The 24,415-nt window shown below is 45.0% G+C and overlaps 1 protein-coding gene across 5 annotated transcripts in view; it reads right to left on the bottom strand.

The window, feature by feature from the left end:
• The window catches only part of pkd1a (polycystic kidney disease 1a), a 291,165-nt gene that overhangs the window by 112,010 nt on the left and 154,740 nt on the right, over positions 1–24,415 (bottom strand). For 4 of the 5 annotated variants that reach the window (XR_011887311.1, XR_011887313.1, XR_011887312.1 and 1 more), the window contains exons 21-26: positions 23,838–23,997; positions 21,713–21,865; positions 19,407–19,551; positions 16,197–16,799; positions 15,937–16,105; positions 12,761–13,013 (exon numbers count right to left, since the gene is read on the bottom strand). Coding sequence is in view for 1 of the 5 variants with exons in the window: in XM_072269063.1 (XP_072125164.1) it covers positions 12,761–13,013; positions 15,937–16,105; positions 16,197–16,799; positions 19,407–19,551; positions 21,713–21,865; positions 23,838–23,997 (1,483 nt within the window). In the remaining 4 variants the exon portion in view is untranslated. The remainder of the gene's footprint in view (positions 1–12,760; positions 13,014–15,936; positions 16,106–16,196; positions 16,800–19,406; positions 19,552–21,712; positions 21,866–23,837; positions 23,998–24,415) is intronic. The other variant, XR_011887314.1, reaches the window with a different exon arrangement.

The following is a 24,415-nucleotide window of genomic DNA, read 5'->3' as shown; positions in this document are numbered from 1 at the left end:
CATCCAGAGGAAAGCCTTACAGTCAAAGGGAGAATGTGCAAACTCCACAAAGACAGCACCGGAGGTCAGGATTGAACTGGGCTTGTTGGGATTGTGAGGCAGCGACTCTAACAGCAGAGGAGACTCGATACACCGAATGGTCCAATTCTACTCCTATGTCTTATGGTCTATGCATATCACAATTACTTGTATATTGTTTTTATAGGATTGCTTTTATTGTGGTGTTCTTTATTTATTATTGTGTTCTTTATGCTTCTTGTGTTTTTTTGTGCTGCTTTGTATCTGGAGGAACAATCATTTTGTTCTCCTTCACACTCGTGTACTGAAGAATGACAATAAACAATCTTGAGTTGTGAATGGGTTTGTAAGAGTTAACCATCTTAGGCTGTGGGTAAACCATCCCGGAGCAGAATAGCTCGAGTCACACCAGAGTTTAACTAGAGTTAAAGATTTAACACAGTCCGCTCAACACCACAGGAAAAACAACAGATTTTGAATGGTAGGCACATCGTTTCTAGCCTGTGCACCACATGGAAGCGATTTGCTGCAGCTTACTGCATATAACTGCCTCTGATTCTGCACCTCATTAAATCCAGGCGCCAGACCTTCAGAAACTCCTTCCTTTTAAACAAGCACTGTGCCAATTCCCTCCCAAACTGGTACTAAGAACAACTTACATGGTAGAAACAACTGGCACAGCAGCAACTTTTATGTGGGTAAAAAATGTCCCAACACATTTCAGAAGAATGAGAGCAAATATAAATTTGACTCTGATCTAAGTAAGGAGATGTTATTTCAGGTGACAGGTCGAACAGGAAGTTGAGTGCCTGGCCTCATCAGCAACAATGATGAGTCAACATACTGAGAGCAGTTAGAATGGCTTGTGGACTGGAGCAAACAGAACAACTTGAGTCTCAGCGTGCACAGGGCTGAGGAGATGATTGTGGACTCCGGGAAGGTGTGGGTTGACGACTCTCTACCGCACTTCAACTCCACAGAGAGAGTAAGAAGCACCAAATTTCTTGAAGTGCACATCACAATGATCTCACCTGGTCTCTCAGTACCACGTCTGTAGTCAAGAAAGCACAGCAGCACCTCCACTTCCTGCGGAGACTGAAGTGAGTGAGGCTCCCCACTCCCATTCTGACCACATTCTACCGGAGCACCACTGAGAGTGTCCTGACGAGCTGTATGATTTTCTGGTATGGCAATTGCAAGGCATCTGACCGTAAGACTCTGCAGCAGATTGTGAGGACTGCTGAAAGAAATTTTGCCGTCCCTCTCCCCACCACTTCCAGGACATACACCTGAAGTGCTACATTCACAGAGCTCTCAGCATTGTCAAGGATTTCTCCCATCTGACCCACAATCTCTTTGAGGTCCTATCATCAGGCAGGAGGTACCACAGTACAAGAAGAAGGGCTGTCAGTCTGGGTAAAAACTCTCCCCAGGCTGGGAGACTTCTGAACACCCTGCTACCACCCAGTACATGTTATTTATGACTACGCTGGCAGCAGTATCCTGTTGTATATTTAACTATATGTTGTATATGCACTTCATGTCAGTATGACTATGTCATGTCTACAAAATACTTTATATTTTCTTATTATTGTGTTAACATTATTTTATTTGTTGTATGTGATATATGTACTGGGTTTTTCACTTTTGTCCCTGAGGAACGTTGTTTCATTTAGCTGTCTACATGTGGATGGTTGAATGATAATGAACTTGAACTTGAACAAGAGATTGCAGATCTAACACGAGAGCTACGGAGGATAGTGAACTGAAGTGCAGAGTAAGCTCTAGATTCAATTCTGACTCAGACTCAAAATAAACAACACAAATGAAATCCAGAAGCAAAATTACAAACATTAGTACTAGAAATGGAACTCTTATGATTGAGCACTGAGTGATCAGCACGAGGCCTTCAAGTTCAGACCTTCCATGAAGAAATGTGGTGGGCAATAACTGGCATCCTGAGTCTTAAAGTGATAGCGGCAGCCAAGTATACACCAGGGAATTGGAACACCAAACCTTGGATGCCTGCAGCTGTTCAGTTGACACAAGGATAACACATACAAAATGCTGGAGGAATTTGTGCAAAAGTTTAGGTAGCAGCTATGGAAAGGAATAATTCGGGCCAAGACCCTTCATCAGGGCTGAAAAGGAAGAGGGAAGAAGTCAGAATAAGAAGATGGGGAAGGAGTACAAGCTGGCAGATGATAGGTGAGACCAGGTGAGGAGGAAGGTGGGTGGCTGGGACAGAGATGAAGTAAGAAGCTGGGAGCCGATGGGAAGTAAAGGTAGAAGGGTGAAGAAGGAGTCTGATAGGAAAGGAGAGTGGACCATAAGAGAAAGGGAAGAAGGAGAAGCGATATGATAGGTATTTGAGGAGAAGAGCAGGGGTCAGAGTGGTGCCAGAATGGGGAATGGAAAAATAGAGAAGTGGGAGTGGGAAGAAATCACCAGAAGTTGGAAAAATTGATGTTGCTAGGTTGGAGACTACCCAGGTGGAATATGAGGTGTTGCTCCTCCAATCTGAGAGTGGCCTCATCATGGAGTAGAGGAGGCCATGGACCAACATATCGGAATGGGAATGGGGAGTGGAATTAAAATGTTTGGCCACCAGGAAATCCTGCCTGTTACAGATGCTGGAATATGGAACAACAAGCAATCTGCTCGAGGAACTCAGCAGTTTGAGGGGGAACTGTGGGGGGCAGTGGGGAGGAGAATGGTGGGGGCTCATTGTCAGTGTCTTGTGTCAAAACTCTGGAGCAGGATTCCAACCCAAAAAATGAACAATTCCTTTTCCTATGCGGAGTTCTGCTAGACCTGGCCAGTGCCAGAAAATCTCAGCGGGGCAGGCCACGTCTGCGGAAGGATAAACAGCCCACATTTCAAGTCTGAGCTTCGTTGTCAGAACGAGAGATGCAGGTCAGTTTTCAGCCGAGGAGAAGGTGGGGGGATGTAGAACACAAGAGATTCTGCAGATGCTGGAAATGTTTAGCAACACACACAAAGCGCTGAAGGAACTCCGAAGGGCCAGGCAGCAGCTACGGAGGGGAATAAACAGTCACATTTTAGGCTGAGACCCTTCAACAGGACTGGAGAGGAAGTGGGCAGAAGCCAGAATAAGAAGGTAGGGTGAGGGGAAGGAGTACAAACCTTTGTGTGTAGTAATAGGATGTTGAAATGGCTTAACGGAAGCACTTACCAGCACATCCCAACCACGAGAGATTCTTTAGATGCTGGAAATCCAGAATAACCCACACAAAATGCTAGGGGAACTCAGCAGGGTCAGGCTGCATCTATAGAACTGAACAGCCGGCATTTTGGGATGAGACCTTTGATAGTCCTGATGAAGGGCCATGGCCTGAAACATTGGCCATTTATTCCACTCCATAGGCACTGACTGAGTTACTGAATCCCTCCAGAATTTTGTGTGCGTGTGTGTGTTGCTTGCTGGCACATTAAGTTTCCTGGTCTGTGTAATGAGCTATTGATGGTAATGAAGTGGTGAAACCTGGCACGCAGCTTCGACTTAATGAGCGGGATAGGAAAAGCGGAGCCAATACGATTCAAAAACAGAAGCCACAAGAGATCACAGATGTTGGAATCTGGAGGAATATAAGGCAAATTGCTGGAGGAAATTAGTGCACAGGGTGTTGACCTAAAACATGGACTATCCCTTTGCCTCTACTGGTGCTCCTTGACCCACTGAGCTCCTCCAAAGGTTGATATAAAAACAGGAAACGGAAGATGCTCGGAAGTTTCAGTAGTTCAGGCAACATCAGGTTTTAAGAAATATTTTGAAGGAAGAGGAAGAAAAGAAGAGATAAAACTATAAGGTCTAGGAGCAGAATTTGGCCATTGAGCCCATCAGATTGGGTCTGCCATTCAATCGTGGGTGATTTCTTTTCAACCTTATTCTCCCACCTTCTCCCTGTAACGCTTGACCCCCTTGCCAATCAAGAATGTATCAATCTCTGCTTTAAATACACCCAATGAATTGGCCTCCAACAGCCCACTGTGGCAACAAATTCCATAGATTTACCACCCCTTGGCAGAAGAAATTCCTTCTCATCTCAGTTGCAGAGGGGCATCCATTTGTCCTATGGCTCAGATCCTAGATAATGGAAACATCATCATAATCCTTATTCAGTATCCAGTAGGTTTCAATGAGTTCTCCCTTTCATCCTTCTGAACTCCATTAAGTCCAGGCCCAGAGGTACGAAATGCTTCTCACAGGTCAAAGTCTCATTCTTGGGATCATTCTTGTGAAACTCCTCTGCACCATTTGAAGCTGGGCTTCAAGAATCAAGGACCTAAACTTCAAACCTGGCGGGACTACAAGTTGGCCAAATTTAAGAAGCAAAACTGATTCTGTACACAATAAACAACACCATTTTATTACCGTTGAGGGGTGATTTGAGAGAGATGTACAAAATTATGAGGGGAATAGATGATTTAAATGCAAGCAGTGTTTTCCACTGAGGTTAGATGAGACTAGAACTAGAGGTCATGGGTTAAGGGTGAAAGGTGAAATGTTTAAGGGGAACCTGAGAGGAACTTCCTCACTCAGGAGGTGGTGAGAGTGTGAAATGAGTTGCCAACAGAAGTGGTGGATGTGGGTTCGATTTCAATGTTTAAGAGAAATTACATGGCTGGGAGAGCTATGATCCATGAGCAGGTCAATGGGACTAGGCAGAATAATAGTTCAGCATGGACTAAATAGGCCAAAGAGGCTCTTTCTGTGCTGTAGCGTTCTATCCTTTCCTTAGATGAAGAGGTTTCGGGAGGGAATTCAATATTTAAAATAAATTTTAGCTATTTGTTTCCACCGTTTCAAGGGGAAGAATGCCAGCATCATCAACCACAGTCCACTCAATCTCCATCAAATTCAAGTAGTGATAGATGTTTTAGTCACATTGAAACAACATTACTAACTGTACAGACCTTAGAAGAAGGTGGCGTGGAGTGATGATGGGGCTAAACAGCAACTCCTTCGCTGGCATCTTCGGAAACAGCTCTATTTCTATCTTTAATATCTTTATTTTTCCTGTTCAGAGTTGTGTTGTTGAAGACCCTGACCTGAAGTTACACGCTGACTATGCTTCTTTGCGGGAATGGGACCCGCTCTCAGGGTTTCATAACCGGCCGTTGTTGTTCGGCACGCCAAGGGCTCTGCCTAAGTATTCGGCTTGGCTTTGTAAGCCAAGGAACTCGGGGCTCTGGAGATGGGCAGATCGAGGGTCGGTGTCATGACAGGAGATCCTTGTGGTGTTGGGGGAGTTGGAATTTCTGCAGCTGCGTGCCCAGAGACTCATGATTGTGATCTTTGGGCCCAAAGCTCGAAAAAAAGTGACGTGGCAGACTCTTAACATCGTAAACCAGCGAGTTGTTTGTTGTGTGTTCCCCACTTGCTGTGAAAATGGAGACACCTCTTATTAGGGAGAGAGAGAACCCGTGGTACATCAAATATCAAGTGAAATGCAAAGTCTTTGGGGTAACTGCAAGTCTGTGTCTTCGCTGTTGCTTTACTCACATTTTACTCACGCCTGAGTACTCGGTGGTGGGTACCGATGCTTTTTTTTCCCCAGTGGGGGCAGGGGTATTGTTGCTTGCTGCCACTTATGCATGGGTGGGGGGTACTTTGGGGTTCTAACATTTGACTGTCATTCATTCTTTGGGAAACTCCTCTGTTTTCGTGGATGGTTGCGAAGAAAGATCTGATTGAAACATATAAGATTATTAAGAGATTGGACACGCTGGAGGCAGGAAACATGTTCCCGCTGATCAGTGAGTCCAGAACCAGAGGCCACAGTTTAAGAATAAGAGGTAGGCCATTTAGAACGGAGTTGAGGAAAAACTCCCAGAGAGTGGTGGACATGTGGAATGCTTTGCCCCAGAAGACAGTGGAGGCCAAATCTCTGGATGCTTTCAAGAAAGAGATGAACAGAGCTCTTAAGGATAGCGGAATCAAAGGTTATGGGGATAAGGCAGGAACTGGATACTGATTGTGGATGATCAGCCATGATCACAGTGAATGGCGGTGCTGGCTCGAAGGGCCGAACGGCTTACTCTTGCACCTGTTGTCTATTGTCTATTAGATTGTACCTTTGAGATGTAGTTGTGGTTCTCAGCAGCAGCAGACTGAAACAGGAAGTATTTGATGCCACCCAGAGCTGCATGCACGAGTTGCCTTTCTTGGTGGCGCCGCAGAAATAGGAATTTTCACCATTTTGTGGCGTGTGCTGTTTATTGCGTGCAGAATCTGTGTGTGCCTTAACTTTCGTCAACTTGTAGTCCTGCCAGGTTTGAAGCTTAGGCCCTTGGTTTTTGAAGCCCATCTGCCTATGGTGCAGTGAAGTACCTCAGATATGGGCTAAAGTAGAGCGTAACAGGAGCAACTATATAAAACAGGGTGGAATATAACCTGGTTCCAGTATTGTTCAATTATCTAAATAATCTATTATTGAACGGAAAAGCCTACAAAAGCTGATGGATACAGCCCATTCCATTATAGGGAAACCCTCCCCACCGTTGAGCACATCTACAAGCAACACTTCCACAAGAAAGCAGCATCCAACATCAAGAACCCTAATCATCCATGCCAAGCTCTGTTCTCACTACCACCATCAGTCAGGAGATACAGGAACCTTAGGTCCCACACCACCTGATTCAGGAACAACTATAAAGGCTGATTTGTACTTCTGTGTCAACTTGACGCTGTAGGTACGGCGTCGCCACGAACCCTATGCAAAGCCTACGGGGATCCCTACGCTGTAGCCTGACGCGCACCTCTCCAAAAATGTAACTACGCGTCGCGGCAACGCGGAACGCAACAACTGTGATTGGTCCACCTGGGAGCATCGTATTTCCTCCTACACTGCAATAGCTTCCCATTGGCCGACTGAAGGGCAAGGAAGGAACTCTGGCTGCAATGCTTTCCATAAAGCTTTACAGACCTCCGAAATTATGGAGGACACATTTCGCTTTTACAAAAAAAGACGCTCGCTTTAAACTTGTTTTCCCCGAGAATGACTACCATGACCACGAAGCCTTGCACGGGCAGGTGTGTGCTCATGCGTGACGTGCCCATATTGCAGAGCGATGCAGACACACCAACGCACAAGTATAAATGCTCACAACGCGCGTAGGCCATTTGCGTAGGTTACGGCGTTAAGTTGACGCACGAGTATAAATCAGCCTTTACCCTTCAACCATCAGGCTCCGGAACCAGCATTGATAACGTCACTCTCCTCAACCCTCAACCTACTTCCACAACCTACAAACTCACTTTCAAGGACTCTACAACTCATGTTCTCAGATTTTTTAAATTTACATGTTTAAATATTATTTATTTTGTTTTGTATTTACGCAGTTTGTCGGTCTTTGTGTGCAGTTTTTCATCGATTCAACAGTATTTCTCTGTCTTACTGTGAATGCCTGCAAGAAAATGAATCTCAGGCTGGTATATGGTTACTAGAACTTGCAGGGAGTCCCAGAAACCAAAGCCAGGGCTGGACACAGTGCATCAATAACGTTATATAGATGGACGGGTGGGTGGAGAACAAGAACCATTTGATAAGTAGCTGAAGGATGTCCTCAGCTGACTAAGTTCCAATCCCTAGTTTAGCTGACTTGTCAAAGTATTGTTTCTGAGGGTTTTATTTATTATTTATTGAGAAATAGCATGGAACAGGCCCTTCTGGTCCTTACAGCTGCAGCACCCAGCAACCCCCCAATCTAATCTTAGTCCAATCACAGACAATTTACAATGACCAATTAACCTATCAACTGGTAGGTCTTTGGACTGTGGGCAGAAACAGAGCACCCAGAGGAAAACCACCTACAAACTCCTTTGGGCAGTAGCGGGAATTGAACCCGGGTCTGCTGTACTATAAAGCGTCGTGCTGACCGCTACGCTACTGTGCCGGCCTAGCATTCTGAAACATTTAAAAAATGTTTTAACATTTAGAAACATTCAAAAGAGCTTTGAACGTCTATCCAAACTTGCAAAAATGTTTAAACAATCACTTAAAATCATTTAAATGAGAGCAAATAATAAAAAATCTCTAATTTAATTAACAGTTACCCTAATTCCTCACAGCTGTTTCCCTCTAATGCAATAAAGTTTTGATATTGTACGTGGAAGGAGAGAACTAGAGCAGTGGAGAGGTTTAAAAGAGGAAATTCCACAGCATGGGTCCTCATTGAAGGCATCTTGATCAGGGATTTAATCATCTGTCTTAATATTTCTGTATGTACTTAGAGTTATAGAGCACCACAGCGCAGAAACAAACCCTTCAGCCCATCTAGTCTGTTATTTTGCCTAGTGCCATTGGCTCGCATGTGAATCATAGCCCTCTATACCTCTCACGTCCATGTACTTATCCGAACTTCACTTAAATGTTGCAATTGAACCCAAATCCAGCACCTCCACTGGCAGCTTGCTCCCCACTCATACTACCCTCTGAATGAAGCAGTTTCCCCCTCGGGTTGCCCTTAAAAATTGACCTCTCGTTCTAGTCTCCTCCAACCTCAGTGGAAAAAGCCTCCTTGCATTAACCCTATTTATACCCCTCATTTTTGCAAACCTCTTTTAAATCTCCCCTCATTCCTCTGAGCTCCAGGGAATAGAGTCCGAACCTATTCAACCTTTCTCTATAACTCGGGTCCCCAAGGCCCCAAAACGTCATTGCAAAGTTTTTCTGTATTCTTTCGATCTTATTGATATCTTTCCTGCAGTTCAATGACCAGAACTGCACACAGGACCTGGCCTCACTCACATCTTATACAACTTCAGCATAACATCCAACTCCTGTACTCAATACTCTGATTTATGATCATTGTTAAATTCTGTTTGGTCTTGTGTTGTGCTTTGAACAGCTTGTAAATGGTAAAGCTGTGATGCATCTCTGAGTTGATTAAGTCTACCACATGTAAATGCAAGCAGGCTTTTTTTTTTCCCCCCACTGAGGTTGGGTGAGATGAGAACTAGAGGTCATGGGTTAAGGGTGAAAGTTAAATGTTTAAGCAGAACACATTTTTATGCTGGAGTGTTCTATGACTATGATTACGTTTAAGAGTGACATCTTTGACATGGTAATGCATTAGTGATGACATTGCTGGACATGATATCCTCAGAAATGTATTTGCAGTATTAATTTACTGAGATAAAGCATGGAATAGGCCCCTCTGGCGCTTTGAGCCACTCCACCCAGCAACCCACCGATTTAACCCTAGCCTAATTACGGGACAAGTTAAAATGACCAATTAACCTACCAACTGCTACCTCTTTAGACTATGAGAGATAACCGGAGTACCTGGAGGAAACCCACACAGTCACAGGAAAAACATACAAACTTTTTACAGGTAGCAGCGGTGGACTATGACCCGAGAGAAATGTTCAAATCCCAACATGGCAACTGTAGAATTTAAGTTATCAGGCACTAAAACTAACACATCTAGTCTTGATGACCCCTACAAACTTAATGGTCCACTAATGTTGTACAGGAGGGGAAATCTGCCAGCCTCATCTGATCTGGTCTGCTCGTGACTTCTGTCCCACTGAAATGTAGCTGAGATGTCAAATGCCCTGTGGAATGGTCAATTTCTGCTCAAGAGCAACGAGGGGCAGGAAACAATACAACTGTCATGAGACAAATTACAATCATAACGGGCAACTCTTGGTCTCTACTCTCCCTTACCCCTCAGGTAACGTAATTAAATTCAAAGTAAATTATCAAAGTACATATATGTCAGCATATACTAAGCTTAAATGGATTTTCTTGCAGGCATTCATAGTAAATACATAAAAGCACAATAGAATCAATGGAAAAAATAGTCATAAAGACGGACAAACAACCAATATGCAAAAGACAACAAAATGTGCAAGTATAAAACAAAATAATAGGAATAATAGGTCACTAAGTAATATTGAGAACATGAATTGTAGAATCAGTTCAGTGCTGAGGTGAGTGAAGTTATCCACACTGGTTCAGGAGCCTGATGGCTGAGGGGTAACAACTGTTCCTGAAGCAGAGAGCATGGCCTAGATGGTAGGGGACCCTGATGATGGACGCTGCTTTCTTGTGGCAGCGCTCCTTGTAGATGTGCTCAGCAGTGTGGAGAGCTTTTCCTGTGACAGACTGAGCTATATATACAGGGTATCTGAAGAAGGGTCTCTCCTGTCCATTACTTCCTTTTGGTTTCCCACCTCCTTCCCTTTCTTCCATGGTCCACTGTTCTCTCCTATCAAATTCTTTCTTCTTCAGCCTATACCTTTTCTACCTATCACCTCCCAGCTTCTGACTTCACCCCCCCTTCCCCCATATCTGATCTCACCTGTCACTTGAAAGCTTGTGCTCTTTCCCCCATCCCCCCCCCACTTCATATTCTGGATTTTCACCCCTCCCCTTTCATTCCTGATGGAAGGGTCTCAGCCCAAAGGGATGGTTGTTTATTCTGCTCCATAGATGCTGCCTGACTCGTTCAGTTCCTCCAGCACTTGGTCTGAGAGAGCACGTGCACTGTGGACAATTCATGTCAGAAGTGTGAACATCCCAGTAAATATTAGTTTCAGACTGAGCAAGGGAAGCACGATATAAACACAAGAGATTCTGCAGAGGCTGGAAATCCAGAGCAATAAACGCAAAAATACTGGAGGAACTCAGCAGACCTGGCAACAACTATGGAAAGGAACAAACAGCCGACAGCCAAGTGCAGATGGAGGACAAACGTTACTCATCTGGATTAGCCTCTGTCCCACAGATGTGCTGCCAGCATTTAGGGCGGCAACACAGTTGTGGGAAAACTCTCCCACGTCCAAACGCCTGACCCGAGGAGCTGTATCCCAATTCAGTGAAGCATTGCAACCTCAGTTTCTTTGGCAGATGAAACAATTGCGACTGGATGTTCGACAGCAGTGTCACCTCCCCAAATTGCTTCTCATAAGCGTCTCTGGACATAATTTACCATTGAACCACAAGCAGTATTTGGATGGATAATCAGAACCTTGGTCAAGCAGGGGAGGTTTGAGGAGGATGAGGCGTCGAAACAGGCCATTCAGCCCAACTGATCCATGCTGACAAAGATGTCCACCCAAGCTAGTTCCATTTGCCCATGTTTGGCCCACATTCTCTTACACCAGGGATACCCAACCCTTTTTTTATGCCATGGACCCCTGCCATTAAACGAGGGGTCTGTGAACCCCAGGCTGGGAACCCGTCCACTTTTCCTATCATGTGCCTGTCAAACTGTCCTTTAGAAGTTATTATTGTACCTGCCTCAACCACTTCCTCTGGCAGCTCATTCCATATATATTTAAAAAAGAAGTTGCCCCTCAAGATCCTATTAAATCTCTCTCCTCTTATGCCCTCTAGATTTTGCTTCCTTTTGACTGAGAAACAGGCCGAGTGCCTTTATGCACCTTTATGGCTTCATACACCTCTAGAAGTTCAAGTTGAAGTTTAATTGTCATTCACCAGTACATATGCATACATCAAAACAAAAGTGTTCCTCTGGAACGCAATACATATAGTCATGCACAGTACATATAGTTATGATCCAGCTCGTGTGGTCACGGTGTAGTATTAGCACAAGTTCCTGAGTGTCATGGCCTGAAGATTGACAGGTGCATGTTTATGTGACACCGTATAGTATTACCACAAACATATTCATATGTGAAACAGCAGCAATAAAAGTGACCAGTGCAGGATGAGAGCGTGCCTGTGAGTTGGGGAGTGAGAAGGGCTGGAGGGCATTCAGACACGGCACGCATGTGCGCTGGGTGGCAGCAGGGCATTAAGAAGTCTAACAGCCTGGAGGAAGAAGCTGTTACCCCAGTCAGACAGCTCTGGTTCTCGTGCTGCGAGAACCTTCTGTCTAATGGAAGGAGGTCAAAGTTTGTGGGAAGGATGGGAGGGGCTTCTGACAATGCTAGTCGCATTGCTTATGCAGTCACCCTTTAGTCTCCTTGGAATAAAGTCCTAACTCCCCAACCTCTCTCTATAGCGGATGTGGAGAGGATGTTTCCTGTGGTGGGGGAGTTTAAAACTGGAGGACACAGCCTCAGAACAGAGGGGGACATCTATTTAGAAGATGAAGAGGAATCTCTTCAGCCAGAGAATGGTGAATCTATGGAAGTCTTTGCCACAGGCGACTGTGGAGGCCAATTCATTGGGTGTATTTTAAGGCAGAGGTTGACAGGTTCTTGATTGGTCAGGGTATGAACGGATACGAAGGGAAGGCAGAAGATTGGAGCTGAGAGGGAAATGGATCAGCTGTGAAGAAATGGGAGAGCAGACTCGATGGGTCAAACAGCCTATTACTGCTCCTATATCTTATGCTCTAATCTGATCCCACAAGTCAGTGGGAGCTGTGAAAAACAATAGGCCACAGGAAATTAAAGAGAGGAATTAAGTATTTTGCACATTGGTTTGTCAGTCTTTGTTTATATATAGTTTTTCACAAATTTGATTGTATTTTTTATTTTCCTGCACATGTCTGCAAAAAAATAAATCTCAGGGAAGTATATGGTGACATAAATGTACTCTGATAAGAAATTGATTTTGACTTTGAATGGGATGCTGGGATTGCTTTGAGGGCTAGCATTGTCCCGATGAACCAAATGGCCTATTTTTTTAAAATGTAATGACAATGGTGCTGGCAGTGATGTACGTTGATGGAGCTATGGAAGAGCATAACACCAAAACAAAGCAGCAATGAGTGATTTCGGTGGCTTTTTGTTACTCACAGGGTTGATGAACACGACTGAGTTGGGTGGCACGAACAGGCTTGCTCCGAAGGCAGTCAGGTGTTGAGTCAGGCAGACAGCGTTGTCCGGCGTGGTGTCCTCCAAAGGCAAAATCCCATCTGTCTTCCAGCTCATTGACGTCATATTGAAATACTGGCAAAGGGACGTGTAGACACCGACAGACGCTTGCACAGAGCGCGAGGAGTAATAGTTGGTGATGTTTAGATAATAGTCTTTCGTTGTGTCCTCCGTACTGAAGTTATAAAGAGAGTGGATAATTAAATAATTAGTTTCCTGGATTGTAACCATGAGTTAGCTGTTCCCACACCTGTGCTGGTGCACATACACAAACACACACACACACAAACACACATGTACATGCACACACACACACGTATACGCACACATACGTGTGTATATATATATATATATATATATACACACACACACACACACACACACACTGTATATACAGTTATATACACACACACACTCGATGGCCAGTTTATTAGGTACAGTTGTGGTATTCTGCCTCTGTAGCCCATCTGCTTCAAAGTTCAACATTCCGAGATGCTTTTCCAGCAACGTGTGGTTACTCGAGTAACCGATGCCTTCTTGTCAGCTGGAACCAGTCTGACCATTGTCCTCTGACCTCTCTCATTAACAAGCACAAGAAAGTCTGCAGATGCTGGAAACCCAGGCAGCTCACACGAAATGCTGGAGGACCTCAGCAAGTCATGCAGCATCTATGGAGAGGAGTAAGAAGTCAACAGTTCGGGCTCTCATTAACAAGGCATTTTTGTCCACAGAACCGCTACACACTAGTTTTTTTTTGGTTTTTCACACCATTTGCTGTAAACTCTAGAGACCGTTGTGTGAAAATTCCAGGAGATCAGCAGTTTCTGAATATTTAAACCACCCCGTTAGGCACCAACTATTACTCCACGGTCAAAGTCACTTAGATCACATTTCTTCCCCATTCTGATGTTTGGCCTGAACAACAACTGAACCTCTTGACCATGTTTGCATGCTTTTATGTACTGAATTGCTGCCACATGATTGGCTGATTAGATATTTGCATTAACGAGCAGGTGTACAGGTGTAACTAACAAAGTGACCACCAGGTGTGTATATGCAGGCACACACACACACACAACACACCTATAGACACATGCACAAATACATACATACTTAATACAAAAAACACTTACTGACACACACAGATGAACGCAGAAGTGCATACACACACTTAGCTACAGACACATCAGAACATGCTCAGCAACAAACAAGACACACACACTCAGACACCCACAGGAAGATTCTTATAGAGGACATGCCCACGCACTTGATCTAGGCAGCATCTTGTTTCAACACACACCCTAAAGTGTGGGAGGAACTCAGCAGGTCAGGCAGAATCTATGGAGAGGAATAAAGAGTTGACGTTTCGGGCCGAGACCCTTCATCAGGGCATGAAGCAGCTTGTTTCACGGTCTTTCTCCTGTAACTCGGAGAGACACTGAAAGAGCGTTGAAACAGTACTGACGTTCATTAACCCATTGCCCATCCTACATCACACCAAGGGATAACCAACTTACTCAGTAAAGTCTGGTCCCTGATAACCACTGGGAAGGATTCAGAAATATAACAATATCAACAACACTGCAGACAGTAACATCAAAACACTGCTGGTCTCCCCTCTTTCTGTGGAAGGGGCGACACCTCTTTCTCCCTTGTTGGTGAGAGTGAGAGAGAGAGAGCGTGTGACATGTCGAAGGACTGCAGGTTTTGATGGACCTAGATCATGGTCTCTTTGGCGGATTGTTATTGCTTGGAGAGTGGTGGCTGATGCTTCCTGCTGGAACGAGTGGGGGGGGGGGGGGGAGGGTTGATGCTTTACTGCAACTTGTGCATGGGAGGGGGAGAGGGGGGCTTTGGGGTTCCAACGTTTTTCTGACATTCATTCTTTGGGGGTTTCTTCTGTTTCATGGATGTCTGTGAAGAGTAAGAATTTCAGGTTGTATATTGTATACATCCTGATATTAAATGGAACCATTCAACCATTGAATTGAATGATAGAAAAATGGAGGGATATGTGGGAGTGAAAGTTTAGATTGATCTTAGAGTAGGTTAAAAAGTCAACACAACTTCAAGGGCCAAATGGCCTGTACTGCGCTGTAATGCTTTAAGTTATATGAATGGGATAGTGAGCTGCTGGGTGGCTATGGATTCTGAGGAAATACCAATAAATATATAACATAGAACAGTACAGGACAGTGTGGCCCTTTGGCCCACAATGTTGTGCTGACCTATATAAACCTACTTCATGGACCATCTAACATTTCATTCTTACATAAAACATACTGAATATTGAAAGCGTCAACACGAGGAATTCTGCAGATGCTGGAACTTCAGGCAACACACATCAAAGTTGCTGGTGAACTCAGCAGGCCAGGCAGCATCTCTAGGAAAAGGTACAGTCGACGTTTCGGGACGAGACCCTTCGTCAGGACTAACTGAAAGAAGAGTTAGTAAGAGATTTGAAAGTGGGAGGGGGAGGGGGAGATCCAAAATGATAGGAGAAGACAGGAGGGGGAGGGATGGAGCCAAGAGCTGGACAGGTGATTGGCAAAAGGGATATGAGAGGATCATGGGACAGGAGGCCCAGGGAGAAGGAAAGGGCGGGGGGGGGGGGGAGGCAAAAGGGATATTGAAAGGCCTGGATAGGGTGGACGTAGAGTGGATGTTTCCAATAATAAGCGAGTAATGAGGACCAGAGGGCACAGCCTCAGAATCAAAGGATGTCTCTTTAGAATAGAGATGAGGAGGAAGAGAGTGTTGAATCAGTGGAATTCATTTGCACAGGTCAAGTCAATGGATATATTTAAAGCAAAGATTGGTATGTTCTTGATTAGTAAGGATATCAAAGGTTACGGGGAGAAGGCAGGAGAATGGGGTTGAGATGAAAAATAAATCAGCCATGATGGAATGAGTCAATAGGTCAAATTCTGCTCCTATATCTTATGGCTTCCTGGTCTTATGGTTTTACATAGCCCTCCATTTTTCTTACATCCATGTGCCTATCTAAGAGTCCATTAATTGTCCCTTTTGCACCAGCCTCTGCCACCACCCCTGGGATTGCATTCGAGGGACCAAATGCATAACTGAGAACTGCTTACTCCGGGGACAAGAAGAAGGTGTACAACTTGTGATCTGCTCCTCCTACGGATTGCAAGTAGATCCTCTTCTTAGCCTTGTAGCTATGCTCACTTGGCTTTGTCGAATTGTGGAGGAGGACCTGGATAAAGGGCTCAGCTTCCGTCCTGGTGGAAGTTCTGGAATCTGTGTCTGAACGGTTAGAGAAACACGAGTCATGAATGAGGAGGCATCACATCCCAAGCTCCTGTGCACTGAAACCACTCAATTGTGCCATACATACCATTTAAAACTGTATATGTGATCTGAATATGGAGGCCAGCCCTTTTATTTAAGTTCCTAGATGTAATATTCACCATTACTGACTTCCGTGGGGCGATAACTGTTGTATTAACAGTGACATTTCTCACTGCAGAGTTGGCAGACACTGTAATTGTAATGGCCTTCTCAGAGTCCAAGCTCTCGATCGGGATCTGTGAGCCATTATCCATCTTGAACTCAATGGATGCCACCTTGCTGGAGATGGTGTAGTTCTTGATGTAGCCATATGGGAAGGGGTTGGAGTCCACCAGAATCATGACCTGAGTCACGTCGCTGATGTTGGAGAACACGCTGTTGAAGGACGGCGGGATAGAGAACTGGCAGCCGGACTTGTTGGCGAAGCAGAGTAAGTGGCCCGGATCAGCGCGCTTCCCCTGAGCCCGCATCCTGGCACCCGACACGCTCAAGGGCTCTTCGTTCAGGACCCGCGTACCCATCAGAATCTGCATCAACTTCATGGACAGATCGTAAGCCTTGGTTGCCACCAGTTCAGGCTTACTTGCCACTGGCTGGTTCACCTTATTCACAACCGGGACCAACTGGTTAGTGATATCAATCAGGCCACCTACAAGACAAAGCGACTGGTTAGGCTTTTCTGCTCAGGCAGGTATTCTGATGTCAAAACTTAAAGCAAACACTTAACAGCAACACACACAACACTGGAGGAACACAGCAGGTCAGGCACCATCTATGGAGAGGAATGAACCGTCAATATTTCGGGCTGAGACTCCTCATCAGGAATAAACAGTCAATGTTTCATACTGAAACCCTACAACAGGTCTCATCCTGTATCTGTGTCTGTTATCTGTCAAGTAGGGGACCGTGCACAATTCTGATTTGATGGAGACAGATGTGAGAGAGCACAGAGGAACATCTGGAAAATTTCTGAAATGCCCGCTTCGCTGCTACTGTGTGGTAACCGGAATCCCCGGAGCAAAAGGCCCCGAAATCCTCGGCTTTGCGTGTTTCAGTGGCCGGGGCGAGGTCGAAGGCACTCGGCAGAGGATGGCACTCAGGAGGCTGTATCGGAGAGGCTGGTCGGAAGCTCGAAGTTTTCGGATGGATGGACTCAGTGTCGGCTGTGCTCGGCTGCTTTCAAGGCATCGGCAAGTTGACGGTGCCTGGAGGTTTATGGCAGGGAGTTTCTCCCTTTTGCCACCCGCTATCAGGGACTTTTGAGACTATATTTTCCATGCCCATGGTTTGTTCTTCATCAAATTATGGTATTGCTTTGCACTGCTGTAACTATATGTTATAATTAGAGGTGCAGTCGACGTTTCAGGCCGAGACCCTTCGTCAGGACTAACTGAAGGAAGAGTGAGTAAGGGATCCCTTACTTACTCTTCCTTCAGTTAGTCCTAACGAAGGGTCTCGGCCTGAAACGTCGACTGCACCTCTTCCTAGAGATGCTGCCTGGCCTGCTGCGTTCAACAGCAACTTTGATGTGTGTTGCTTGAATTTCCAGCATCTACAGAATTCCTGTTGTATATGTTATAATTATGTGGTTCTGTCAGTGTTAGTCTTTGGTTTGTCCTGTTTTCTGTGATGTCACTCCGGAGAAACATTGTATCATTTCTTAATGCATGTATGCATTTCTAAATGACAATAAAAGAGGACTGAGTGTTCTCATAATCTAAACGTTGGCTCTTTATTCCTCTCCATAGGTGCTACGAGATTCACACAGAGTGGTGGGTGTGTGGAATACACTGCCAGCGACCGTTGTAGAGGTGGTTACAACAGGGTATTTTAAGAGACTCTTAGATAGGTACATGGAGCTTAGAGAAGGTTACAAAGTTGGCATGACATTGTGGGCCAAAGGGCCTGTAATGTGCTGTAGATTTCTATGTTCTATGTGACCTGCTGTGTTCCTCCGGCATTTTGTGTGTGTGTTGCTCCAGATATCTGGCATCTGCAGAATCTCTTCTGTCTACTCTAAAAGAACAACTTCCTTTTGGTGAGGAGGAATTTCTTCTCTCAGACCACTGTTAACCACTGTCCCAGAGAACCATGGTCAGGGCTGATAAATGGGGAAAGTAAAAGGCAGAGGGGAACCGGGAGAAAGTGGAGCTAAATTCAAGGTCACGGAGACACAAATGACTGAACTTGCTGGAACCTGGAGCAATTGGGTGACATGGTAGTGTAGTGGTTAGTGTAACGTTATTATAGCGCCTCCAGACCACATGGGTTTCCTCCAAGTGCTCTGGTTTCCTCCTACAGTCCAGAGGCATACTGGTTAATGGGCTAATTGTTCACCTGGGTGTAATTGGGAGGCACATGCTTATTGGGCCAAAAAAGCCTGTTGCATCTATAAATAAAAATAAACCGATACACTTCAAAATCTACTTACCAAAGGATAGGCATTTCAGGTGGTGGCGGGGCTGATTTTAAATTGAGGTGTGAGGGGCAAGTTTTTTAACACAGAGGGTGGTGGATGCATGGAGTGGTGGTGGAGGCAAATACATTAGGGACTTTTAAGAGACGTTTAGATAGGCACTTGGTTGTGAGGAAAATGGAAGGATACACACATTGTGCAAGCAGAAGAGATTAGTTTAGTTAGCCATTTGATTAGTCTGCACAACATTGTAGGCTGAAGGGCCTGTTCTTGGCCTGTACTGTTCTATTTTCTATGTTCTGAAGTTTCCCAAACTCTTTCACGCCATGGACCCCTGCTGTTAATCGAGGGAGGTTCTGTGGAGCCCAGGTTGGGAACCAAAGCAATCTGCTGGAGGAATGAAGCGAGTCAGGGAGCATCTTGCCAGATGGCATACTGCTGCTCCTATTTCTTACGTTACCTATGTTTACATTATGGGTTGTGCAGCGGATAGGTGTTAGAAAGAGAATTCCAGATCTTAAAAGCCCTGACTATCTGGGCATTACCTCCAGTGGTGAAGCAGCTGAACCCAAGAAGGAGCAGGAAGCCAGAATAAGGGAAACAGAAGTATCAAAAGATGCCCTCGGTCTTAGTACGTAAATCTACACACCTGTGTATGACGTACAGAACTCAGAATGTGTCCTCTCTCAATGGGTGTAAATATCAGGAAGCATGTGGATTTGGTTGGTGACCTGCCGATAACTGCGCTGTGCTGTCACCAAGACCTGCAGGTTGGATGGCAGAGTTTTATCATGAACGACAGATCGACTGGTTCGGCTTCTTGGCCGAGTCGGCACTTACCCACAGTGTCGAGGATGTTATCACCGATGGAGGTGGGTGTCATTTTACCCTGTCCCATTTCCTTCTGAAGGACCGTTATCATGTTGTCCAGTGCTGACAGTGTCTCCTTCTGGCACTCACCACAGATGAACTCCCTGCTGATCACCTGGAAGAAAGGCGAGGTAGAATGAGAAGAGGACAAACTTGCTTTTTCACAAATGCTGTGCAATTTCATTTTAATCAGGAAACCCCCTGAAGATGAGACAAGGGTTTCTCAGAGTACTCCCTCCTCTTGACTGACTGAAGGTCAAGGACCAAAGATTTGATCAGAGTCAAAGTCAAGTTTATTGTATAAGCACAAGTAAATATATGTAGAGGTGCAATGAGAAGCTACTTACAGCAGCATCCCCAGTGACTTTTATTACTTTGCACTAAAGTGCACCTCATTTTAATTGTGTTCTTTCTTGCAAAAATTGTGTATAATTTATGTTTAATTTCTAAATATTTTCCCTGTGATGTTGCTGTGTGTTTTTCATTGTATCCATGTATTTGGTGTATGACAATTCACCTGTGCATATATGTACTTGAGTGTATGTGGGAAAGGTTTCACTGCTAATGTAATGGTCTTTCTGTAGAAGCAGTGTTTGGGCTATCGTTAGAGATAACGGGTGCCTTGGAATGTGAGCTGGGTCTTTTGTTCGGCGGGAAGGAAGAGAGAAGATGCTGTGGAGAACCGGTCGTAGGATTCGACCCGGTGGGGGGACTGTGATTCGGTGGAGGAAGGTGCCGGGCTCTACTGAGATTCAGTGAATATGTGTGACTTTTGGAAGAGTTGAGCTCCAACTTGTGCACGTTCGACTGTGTAATTATAAAGGGCCCTTTTTGTTTTTCTTTCTTTTCTTTACTAACCTTTTAATTAGGTTAAGATTAATAATTAAATTCCTTTAATCGTTTGCAGTGTGCTGTCTGTTATTTCTTGGCACTGCGTTGTAACAGGGTAGCAAATCACACAGCATCCACACAAACCGGGCTTTGGGGTGGGAGAGCTGTCTCAATCGCACGGGTTTGGCGGGACTGGTGTGTGTGTTCCCTGGATTTACGTAGCCAAGGAAACCAGGTGGTTTCATGTATGACAATAAACTCAACTTTGATATAGTAATGAATAAGCAGCATTCACACAATAAACACAGATGGAATATAAATTATGCACAATTTTACAAGAGAAAAACAGAATTGGAACTGAAAGAAACAAGTCCATTTTGGTGCAAGGTGATCAAAGTAGTCATAGTTTTGCTAATCTGCAGTGATTAGGGCTGGGCTGTTTGGTTCAAGAACTAAATGATTGAAATGAGGTAGCTCTCCGTGAATCTAGAGGTGTGGGGCTTCAACCTTCTGTAACTCCTAACCTGTGGTAGCTGTGAGAAGATGGCACGGCCCAGATGATGGGGATCCCTAATGATCAACGTTCCCTTCCTGAGGCAGTGTCTCCCAATAAAATAAAGTTCAAATAAGTGTTATTATCAGAGTACCTATATGTCACCATATACAACCCTGAGACTCATTTTCCTGCGGGCATACTCAAAATCTATAGAATAGCAAATACAACAGGATCAATGAAAGATCAATCAGACTGCAGAAGACAACAGATTGTGCAAATGCAAATATAAATAAATAGCAATAAATAACAAGAACATGAAATAATGAGATAAAGAGTCCTTAAAGTGAGATCATTGGTTGTGGGAACATCTCAATGATGGGGCAAATGAGTGTAGTTATCCTCTTCTACTCAAGAGCCTGATTGATGGTTATGGGGTAGTAACTGTTCTTGAACCTGGTGGTGCGAGTCCTGAGGCTCTTGTACCTCCTACCTGATGGCGACAGTGAGAAGAGAGCACTGTCTGGCTGGTAGGGGGTCTCTGATGATGGATGCTGCTTTTCTATGACGGCGTTTCACGTAAATGTGCCCAGTGGTTGGGAGGGCTTTACCTGTGATGCACTGGGCCGAATCCACTATCTTCTGTAGGATTTTCCATTCAAAGGCAATGGTGCTCTCACACCAGGCTGTGATGCAGCCAGTCAATACACTCTCCACTACACAACTACAGAAGTTTGTCAAAGTTTTAGATGTCATAGTAAGTGTAAATAGTAGGGATGTAATGGAATTTAGAATGGGGCGCTGAGTCTGTATTCCAGCAGAGCTGACTTGGGGCTTAATCCCTCTGAGTGAGTGACGGTCCTGGGTCTCCTGGGCCATCTTTACTGCCATTTCTCTCTACTCCCTTTTGCATTGTCCTTACATTTCGCACAGAGAACGAGTGAACCCTTACCGTACACTGGGCCAGTGCCGCCGAGATCTGCTGAATATCATCCACTGTGGTGACCTTCAGTGAAGTGAGGGCCAGCGTGATGTTACTGCGAATGTTAATCCTGCTGATGGTCTCGTTCGCTGACTCCCTTTGGTAGCTCTTGCTCCTCTCGTACTGCAAGGGGAGGTTTGAATATGTGCAGTTGGTAAGATGCAAGCTAACGTCAATTCACGGCACATAATTCTCCTCTCTCAACCACAAAGGATCATAAGAAGTAGAAATAGGCCTTGTGTCTGCTACGACTCAATTATATTTAGATTTGATTAGATTAGATTCAGCTTTATTGTCATTGTACCGAGTACAGATACAAAGCCAATGAAATGCATTTAGCATCTGACCAGAAGTGCAAAGAATAGTGTTATTTACAAAATAACTGCGAATAAAAAGTGCTACAGCACACAAATATAAAAGTACTGAGACAGTACAATATGGGTGCAATACTGCTTAGTGCTGTGATGAGAGGTTCAGCAGGGTCACAGCCTCAGGGAAGAAGCTCTTCCTGTGCCTGTTGGTACGGGAGCGGAGGCTCCTATAGCGCCTACCGTTTGGGAGGAGAGTAAAAAGACTATGTTTAGGGTGAGATGCATCCCTGATAATGCTTTTCGCCCTGCCCAGGCAGCGTTTATGGTAGATGTTCTCAATGGTGGGCAATTGGGTGCCAATAATCCGCTGGGCAGTTTTCACCACACGCTGGAGTGCTTTGCGGTCTGATACGGGACAATTGCCATACACTGAGGTGCAGTTGGTGAGTATGCTCTCAATGGTACAGCAGTAAAAGTCCGTCAGTATCCTGGGACAGAGGTGAGCTTTCTTCATGCTCCGCAGGAAAAAAATATGCTTTCGCTATCACCCTGGTAGTGAATTCCAGGCATCCACCACTCTGAAGAAAAAACTTTCCAAGTAAACATTAGCTTTATTTGTCACGTGTACATTCAAACAGCTTCCTTAATGTTGTTATCGCCAGGAGGCGGTGGTAGTGGGGATAAGCTCCCACTACCCATTAAATGCTCCCAATGACGTGCACCTCAAATAGGCTCTGACAACCAAGTCCAGCTCCTGGCCTTCATGAGTGGCTTAGCTACTAAGCCCAGCAGAACCATTTTTATGGACTGGAAAAGGGGCAAAAGAGGATTACTGATGCCTTAAACCAGTCACTTTGGGCAGACGGGGCTTGACAGCGTGGCTGGCAGCTCATCTAGGAGAAGGAAAACTCTGATCTGAGACATCCACTGCCTCTCAGCTATACCCACTCATGGGGGAAGCTTCGGGAGTAAACCCCAAGGGAGAAATCTGGAGCTGGAGTCACTAAGGCAGTCCTACATTGAGTTCAATGCTGACTGGCAATTTCCGTGATGCTGCTGGTGCAAAAGTGTATCGATCACTTCTGCTCCTCTGGGTTCATCAGATGTGTGGAGAGGGGGTGCTTGCAATATGGGCAACATATTGTACTGCCTTGGCTTGCATATCTAGGCAGCTAGGATGCAACATCTACCGTCGACCCTGACCTACGGAGGCCTATTACATTGAAACATCAGAACATACAGCAAGATGCATTGCTTGCGTCAACAACCAACACACTCTGAAGACGGTGCTGAGGGCAGCCCACACGTGTGGCCACATTTCCGACACCATCATAGCATGCCCACAACTTGCTCACCCTAACCAGTGCATCTTTGGAATGTGGGAGGAAACCAGAGCACGTGGAGGAAACCATCATGGTTGGGGAAGATGTACAAACTCCTTACGAATGGTGGCAGGACTTGAATCCTGACCACGATCACTGCGCTGTAAAGCGCTACGCCACAGTGCCATCCGATATGTATGTATCTCCTTTAATCTTTCCCCTCTCAACTGAAAATTACTTCCACCCAGGAAAAATAAGTTCTTTGACTACCTACCCGAAAATAAAGACAAAGGAAGAGAAATTCAGAGGGGTGTCAAGAAGTGACAGGTCTTGTGAAGGAATATGATGGGATGGACAACAGCAGAGTTGCAGGGACTTACAGTTCACATCCAAAGAGCTGAGGGTGCAAAATTACAGATGGAGTTGGGTTGGGGGGGGGGGAATCCTTGAGCAGAACACTACCTCATTGAGCACAGTAACCAGGGCGAGGGCATACTCCACAGTAGGCTGGGGATCCCCTTGTTTCAAGAGCTCCTGTAGCTTGGTCTCGGTCTCGAGCTCCATCCAGTCGGTGAGACTCTGAAAGCCCTTGGGGGTGCTGGTGATGTTGATAACCACAGACCTGCAGAGACCAAGGGAGATTGTGGACTGAGAACTGTACTCGATGTAAGCAAGCTCAGAAGACGAAGGGGTTAACAAGCTCAGAAGACAAAGGGGTTAACAAGGCTAATCTATCTTGTCGCTCAGGACCCAGATCTTGAACTGTCTCACTGTCTGGAATGTACCCAGCAGGCATCAAGGCAGAGATGTCAACTAAGTTAAACCCTTGATACAAATTTGATCCAAGTTATTTGGAACTTTAACCTTATTTGTCAAACTTATAACAGGGGTAAGTCAAAATGAGAGAATATTTCCATTCTAAATCAAACAAATTAGTCTTTTGAATAATTTGATATTAAATCCCTGGGGATTTTAGATTAAATGTAAAAAAAACCTTACAAACCAGACCACATTAATAGACTGAAAGAGTGAAGAGAAAA

This window comes from Mobula birostris, chromosome 9 (genome assembly GCF_030028105.1).
Source record: "Mobula birostris isolate sMobBir1 chromosome 9, sMobBir1.hap1, whole genome shotgun sequence".
NCBI lineage: Eukaryota > Metazoa > Chordata > Chondrichthyes > Myliobatiformes > Myliobatidae > Mobula > Mobula birostris.
The sequence above is the reverse complement of the archived record's forward strand: the minus strand, read 5'-3'. Positions and strand labels throughout refer to the sequence as shown.